The following is an 8,343-nucleotide window of genomic DNA, read 5'->3' as shown; positions in this document are numbered from 1 at the left end:
TCTATGTATTTTGAAAATCCTCAATTACTCCTCTAATTAAGGAAATTAGTTCCAAACAATTAATTTAAATAAATAAATTTTGTATCTCAATTTTAAAATTCGGTAGATACATGTATCTCATGGATTCAGACTTATGTATCCTAAGCATAAAATGTGGTACATGAAGTAATATTTGAAACTATTGGAATCTTAATAATTAAGACCTAAACTAGTGGGATTTATGTGGTTTGCCCATATTTTAATGGATTGGGTGAGTGACTTTTTACATGGGTAAAATATGGGTAAAATACGAATTAGCTAAACGAGTTAAGCTTCTAACTTTTATTCACTCAAAATTCATGATATCACTAAGAAAAATTGTAACTTCTCTTCCTTTTTATGTTCTTCTAAAGAACTAATTATTTTTCTCTATAATTGAAAAGGTGAAGTCTTTGGCCCTCCAAAAATATATATTTGAAATGTACATTTCTTTTGTTAATTGTAATTATATTTTTATATTTGTTTAATTTTATAATGGATAATAATTATTAGTGTAAAATAAGCAAATCATGTACTCCATTAGTATTGTCATTGCTTAAGCCTTAAAGTGCATTAAGCATGTTTTAGTCCTAAAATGCAATTATCCATTTACTTTGAAATTAAAAATATTTTCCCCTTGTTATTACATAAATTTATTTTATATTGAAAAGTTAGGATATGTTTTTTACTTTTATGATACAATAAAACTAAATGAAGCATTTTCAACATTTTTCATCTAAAAAAAAGACTCAAATTATTTTTCCATGTTGAATTCTTAAGTAGAGTACTATTTACTCATGAAAATATGGGTATAATATGGATAAACTAGTATTTTACCCAATTCATTTTTACCTATATCAAATATGGGCGGTTTGAATTATTATCCATTTTATGTTGACCCCATTTTCAACCCGCCCAAATTTGACCCAACCCGCCCATTTGCCACCACTAATGGCAGTCATCGTTATTTTTAGTTGCTCGAATGTATTGTTTATGATGTTGTTGAGAAATGATACACTTTTTGTTTGTTTCAGATTGGGTAATTTGACATATAATTACATACATAATAGGAAAAATTACAAAAATCTCACATTTTAGTTTACTTATTACCATTATCCCCTATAAGTTTTACAAATCTCCAAAATCCCTCATTTTCGCGCATCAGATTAGTGTATCAACGCTTATATTATTGTATCATTGCATCAGATTAATGTATCAGCGTTTATATTATTGTATCTCACATATCAGATTAATGTATCAGTGCTTATATTATTGTATCTCGCGCATCAGATAATGTATCAGCGCTTATATTATTGTATCCGTTTGAGGGATTTCTGTAATTATAAACTTTTAAAGGATAAATTGTAATTTTGCCTTAAAAATATGTGATTTCTGTAATTTGCCCTAAATAATATGGACACAAAAAGCTCAAAGGAATTTGAGTGAACCAAAGATAATTGGCATTCATGATGTTATAACCAACTAGAAGTTTCTTGGGCTTAACCCACTTTTGGTGGTCCAACGTGTAACAATTGAAGATAAAGCCCAAAATACTCCAATATTAGGTCCATTACCAAACATCTATTCGTTTTTTTCGGCATAATACATAAATGTGCTTTAATTTGGTCTTATTTCATATTTATGTCCTTCAATTTCGGGTGTGTACAAGTAGACACTTAAGCGTGTTTAAAGTTGAACAAGTAGACAGAGTCCTACGTAACATAATACACATAGGACACCTTGTAGGATGCAAATTTTCACGTTAGATGTCACGTAGGACATCTGTGTTTACTTATCATTTTATACAAATTTAAGTGTCTACTTGTGTACACTTAAAGTTACAGAGTATAAATGTAAGTTAATGCCAAGTTAAAGAGCATATTTATGTATTATGATTGAACACGAATATTTAGTATTAAATAATTTTCAGATTAAAGTATGTACTTTTTTCGATATGTTTTTGCATTCATACACATATGACTGAACACAAACATACATATATAAAGAGTGTTAAATGATTTCTTTAGATTTGTTGTTAGACATAATACATAAATAGACATTCAAATTTGATCATAGATGACAAGAAAACTTTCCAACTTTGAGTACATGTCTAAACACTTTAATTGAATTTCAAGTCTCAATTAATAACTAAACACTCCAACTTGTTCTTATTGTCTGTTGTGGACACATATGCTGAAGTGACACAGAAACTTCAGAGGTATCTAATGATCATTTTGAATGTTTTAAAAGTGTTCAACTAACACATAAAATGTTGACGAGTAGATATGTATCGCAAAGACCGGTGAATAAATATAGCTCTAAATTATAATATAAACGTATGTTTATTAAAAAAAAGTATAATAGTACACGGAAAGGACGCCTCATATTCACTGAATCTTCATCGAGTTATTGCAGCCTACCAAACGACCCCTTAGTCGCATCTTATAATATAATATTACTGTTATTGATATTAACTAATATCTATATAAATTATGATATTACTGTTAATGTGGAATAATAATACTATAAACTTATCAAAATGACAATATCATCCCCCAAATGCTCTTTTCACAGTCCACTGACATCAAAGATTAAAATTAGAAATAAAAAAAGAGTATCCAATATTTATTAACCAAACACACATTATAGATTACACTCAGCACATTACTAATTTCAATAGTAGTATAATCCTAGCTATATCATTTCTTCAAAACGTTATCCATGAATCGAATCACCCTAATGAATAAAGAAAGATAATCTTGAAATATATTTTTAGTACCTTTTACTCGTTTGTTTACAAAGTTTGAGATAATTTATCGAATAATTAATAATTAGTACAGATAAGTTATCTCTATCCTGGATAAAATAATAATCTTGAAATAACTTATCTCGACATAAAATAATTAAATGACAAAAATATCCCTCAAACTTTTTTTACACATCATTTTCCATATTTTTTACACTTACAAAAGATATTTTTTTTAAAAGGAAAAAGAGTCAATAATGTCCTTAAACTATGTGAAATGAAAAAAATGCCCTCCGTTTATAGTTTGGCTCAAAAATGCCCTTATCGTCAATATTTTCGTTCAAAAATGCCCATGCAGTCAATTATTTGGTCCAGAAATGCACCTATAGTTACTAAACGGGTCAAAAAAGCCCTTTTCCGAATAAATATATTATTTATTTTCTTTTTAAATACATCTTCTTCCTAATTAAAATATTATTAAAGAACCTTATTCTTGTTTTCTTTCTTTTAAAATTACTTTAACAAATATAAATGTAGGACATACTTTTTTTCTTCTTAATCTCATTTTATCAATTAAAATAGAATTATTTCATATACCCTTTCGAGGGATAATATATGTCATATATATAAGATCATAGTATATCCATTATTAATTTTTATTTATAAACGATAAAAAAAAATTATAATAAAATAAGATTTTTTTTTTCTGAATTGAAGACATTTGCTAATTTTTTAAAGTGGTATTTTTGACGCATTAAATAATAATAAGGGCATTTTGGGACTAAATTATTGACGGCAAGGTCATTTTTTATCAAAGAATAAATAGATGACATTTTTGTTCATTTCACATAGTTTAAGATAGGGGTGTGTATCGGTCGGTTCAGTTCGATTTTACGTATTATCGGTTCGATTTTTCAGTTTTTCAATTTTTAAATATGCTAAACCGATAACCAAATCGATAAGATATTTGTTGTCGGTTTTTGGTCTTTAACGGTTCAGTTTTCGATTTAACCAATAAGAAAATGCTTTCAAAATAAATATATGACTTTTTTAAAAAAAAGTATATGACTTGTCCAATAATTTGATGCAAAAAATAAAATAAAAATAGAAATCAAATTACTCATTCAGTGCGAAAATTTGCTTATAGTGTAGTTAAAGTATAACAAATACTCACAATTCACAACCCTAGCCGTTACCTAACCACTGCCGTTGTCGTTGCAAACCCTAGCCGTTGCCTAACCACTGCCGTTGTCGTTGCAAACCCTAGCCGTCACCATTCTTAATTCTTTAGGTTTTGACGTTATGAACCTAAAGACTAAAGTAATACTAAAAAGTAAAACCTAAATGGTAAATGGAGAGATCGCAGAGTTAAGTAGTTTTAATTGTCTAGAGTCCTTATAGGTATAGTCTAATATAATGATTATATTAATAATATTTTTTGTTTGATATTTATAAATAACTAAAAATTAAAATAGTAATTTTTAATTTTTAATGGGTCATCGGCTAACTCAATAACCCATATTAAAAAACCAATATCGAATCGATAACCCGATAATTTTTTTAATAAAATCATTAAATAACCGTTAACCCAATCTTTTTCTGATTCGATTTATTGATTGATTCGATTTTTGATCGTTTTCCCTTTTATAAATAAACAACTTATTCTTAGAGAGTAAGCAAAACATATTAGTACTTTACTACAACAAACCAATCATTTATTAGAAAATAAAAATAACACAATTAATCCCAACATACCTAATTTTGCGGTAACTTATTTTCCAGCCGAAAAAATTCACCAAATTATGAAAACTTTTCCAAGGTTGTTGAAAAGTAAGAAAACAAGTAGTGGGCAAAGGGACGCAATTTAGCCAAAGAGAGTGACCTCATCCGGCAAGAAAATGAACAGAAAATTGCATAATACTTAGAACATCTCCAATCCACCTCTATTTTACTCTCCATACTCTATATTTGGAAAGTAAAATAGAGAATATGTACTTCAACCCATCTCCAAATCACCCTCTATTCTTCAAATTTAGAGAGTTGATTAGTAGTTCGCCAAATTTGGAGAACTACTATTCACACTCTCTATTTCACTTTTCATTATTTTATTATTATTTCTATTACTTTCTAATTAACATATTATTTTACATATAATTCTATTAATTAAATATCTAATATTCATAATTCTTTTTTAAATGTAATATAATATTTTAAAATATTATTTAATATATACTATTCTAATTTTTGTGAATAATAAAATTTTATTTTATTATTAATTTTTATTATAAAGAATACGCAAAATTAAAATGGCAAGATGAAAATATTTAATTTGTAAATACAATACATGATATGATAGTTTAAATACAAGATAACAATACAATACATAACATAATAATTTAAATACAAGATAACAATACAATATAATACATAACATAATAATTTAAATACAAGATAACAATACAATATAATACATAATAATTAATTGATCACAACAATAATTTAGAAATCCGGTAGGTCGTTTCCAGATTTAGCACTATTCGGAAAAAAATTAGGGTATGATTCCGAGAATTGTTGTGATTGTGATTGTGGTTGTGACTACAGTTGTGATGGTACGATATGGGTTATTATTTAGCTGATTGTATATATCCTAAATGGTCTACAATTGTTCAAACTATTCGTGATCCTCATTCCCAACAAAAGAAATATTTCGCGATGAAACAAGAATCGTGCCGAAAAGATGTTGAACGTGCATTCGAAATTTTGCAATCTCGTTTTGCAATTATTGCAGGACTCTCACATTTTTGGAGAAAGGAAATGCTACATGATATAATGACTATATGTATTATACTGCACAACATGATAATTGAGGATGAACGTGATCTCAATGCACCAATTCAAGATGCCGTAGAGGTTCCAACTCCAACTATAGAAATTGTGATAGATGAAAATCTCCTATTTGAACAATTTTTAGCTAGACATAAAAACATTAAGGACAAAAATGCTCACTTTGAACTCCTTAATGCATTAATAGAGCATTTATGCGAGCAATGTAATAATTTTGAAAATTGAGTGTTTATGTAATTGTATGTCACTTTTATTTGAATTTGTCCCCTAATTTATGTATTATATTATATTTTTTTGCAATTTATGTTATTTAAAAATTTAGAATAAAAAATAATTTTATATTACATTAAAAATTAGATAAAGTAATTATTTGGGAAAAAAGAAATAAAAGATTTATATTATGAAATAAGAAAATAAGAATGAAATAGAAAGAATAATATAACATTGAGGAGAGAGATTTTTTTTTTTTTTAGAGAGTAAAATAGAGAATTGAGTTAAAATTGGTTATCTGAAAAAATAGAAAATTATATTTGGAGAGTAAAATAGAGGATTGGGTTGGCGATGCCCTTGACATTCACACTTGCCCCCTTTCCAAATCCATATTTTTCACATTTGTCAAAAAAAAAAATTGCCAACTCATTTCTTGAAACGCGTGAGCTAGCTAGCTTCTTCATCTGGATCGGTTTTGGTTGAACATTTATTTATATACTACAAACTTCAAACCCCAATACCTATTGCCGCCTTCTTTTCCACTATAACAACTTTGGGGTTGTTTACCTAAAGTTGTCTAAAGTGTGACGGAGGTTTCAAAGTTGTTTTTTTCTTCTTTTTTTACTCTGATATCCATCTAGCTGTAATTATCTATGTTTTCAGATGAAACCCATGTGAAAAAAATCGTCCATTTATTAGTTTTGTTGTAGTTCTTGAATGCTTCAGTAACACACAATTGTGGTCATAAGTGCCAAAGATTTGATTTTGATAAAGTTGTCTCCATTTTCTTGAAAACCCACGTATAAAGCTGTATGCTTTTCTTCATTTTGTGTATTTTGATATAATTACGAAATTAGGGGTTGATCCAATTGCAGAGGAGTGTTAGATCTTGTATGTGAAATCTCATATTGACGAAATTGGTGGAACATTACAGCTTCTTGTTTATGCATTTTGCTTTTAAAGGTTGAGAAGAGTTTAAGTTTGTGTATTTGCAATTGATTGATAGATTGAGTTGTTGGTGTATTGGGAATAGTTTGAAATTTGATAGAAAATAAGATGGTTGGATCTGAGGAAGTAGTAACGAGTCATGCTTACCCGAATGGGTTGATTCAAAGTACTAATGGTTCTTCTGTGGAGGAGAAGGTTGATGAGCTGCGTCGAATTTTTGGTAAAGCAGATGGTGATCCATTGAGAATTGTGGGTGTTGGAGCAGGAGCATGGGGTAGTGTTTTTGTAGCAATGTTGCAGGATGCGTATGGTAATCTTCGAGAGAAGGTGCAGATTAGAATATGGAGGAGAGCTGGAAGAGATGTTGATAAAGCTACTGCAGAGCATTTATTTGAGGTGATCAATTCAAGGGAGGATGTGTTGAGGAGGTTGATAAGACGGTGTGCATACTTGAAGTATGTTGAGGCAAGATTAGGTGATAGGACACTACATGCTGATGAGATTTTGAAAGATGGCTTTTGTTCGAATATGATTGACACGCCACTTTGCCCTTTAAAAGTAGTCACTAATTTGCAGGAGGCTGTGTGGGATGCTGATATTGTCATTAATGGTTTGCCATCAACAGAAACCAGGGATGTATTTCAAGAAATTAGTCGGTATTGGAAGGAACGAATTACTGTTCCAGTCATTATATCTTTGGCAAAGGGCATAGAGGCTGAGCTAGGGCCTGAACCGCGCATTGTTACCCCAACACAAATGATTAACAAAGCAAGTAAGAGACTTTTTTTTCCCATACTGTTGAGTTATTCTTCCAGACTTGTACTTTACATTTCCATTGCGTTATTTATTCAGTAAATAACTTTGTTGTTGTGAAAGTTACTGCAGCTGATTCAATTCTATCATGGTTTTTAAGTTGAATACTTGGGAGCTGACATGGTTAAATGGAAGAATGTTTTTCTTTTTCCTGTTTGCAACGAGGGCAATCTTGCCTCTTCTACTTCCTGATAGATCATATTTTAATTGGAGTTAGTGAAATATATGACTGTTCGTAGGAGCATTTGATAAATGGATCTTTAGAGACTTGAAAAGAATTCAACACGTTTGTTTCTGATATAAAACTTGAACTTATAGCTTGCATCAAACTTAGTTAGAAAACATTTTTCTCAGTTAATTTACTTCTACGTCACAGCCAGTATAGAGGGGACATGAGACAGCATCAGATTTCAATATAGTTGTCATGGTCATAATTGTAAATAGTCAAAGAAAAACTGTTCATCCTTATGTGGCAGCAGAATGAGTAATATGGGATGTCTGTTATGTTTTTTTATATTTGGGATAAAAAGATTCTTTTAAGTGACTTTGCTAAGTACTGCAAGCATTATGAGCAGTTTGCCTTTCAGCAATACCTTTTGGGAAAAAAAGAACAGATGCTTAATAATAGTTGCTTAGTATAACCTTTTGTTAAGTTTCTTGACTTTTATACCTCCAGAATTTTAGTCTAGTGATAAGAGTGCAGCAGGTGATGTGTGGGTCAGGCACATGACACGAGTTCAATCTTTGTCACAGACAAAAGCAGA

At 29.5% G+C, this 8,343-nt stretch overlaps 1 protein-coding gene across 1 annotated transcript in view; it reads left to right on the top strand.

Moving 5' to 3' along the window:
- Positions 1-6,207: 6,207 nt before the first annotated feature.
- The window catches only part of LOC125872466 (probable glycerol-3-phosphate dehydrogenase [NAD(+)] 1, cytosolic), a 193,744-nt gene continuing 191,608 nt past the window's right edge, over positions 6,208-8,343 (top strand). Inside the window, exon 1 of the mRNA XM_049553201.1 lies at positions 6,208-7,538. Coding sequence (XP_049409158.1) covers positions 6,875-7,538 — 664 coding nt within the window. The 5' untranslated portion in view covers positions 6,208-6,874. The remainder of the gene's footprint in view (positions 7,539-8,343) is intronic.

Source organism: Solanum stenotomum, chromosome 1 (assembly GCF_019186545.1).
Source record: "Solanum stenotomum isolate F172 chromosome 1, ASM1918654v1, whole genome shotgun sequence".
NCBI lineage: Eukaryota > Viridiplantae > Streptophyta > Magnoliopsida > Solanales > Solanaceae > Solanum > Solanum stenotomum.
The sequence above is the reverse complement of the archived record's forward strand: the minus strand, read 5'-3'. Positions and strand labels throughout refer to the sequence as shown.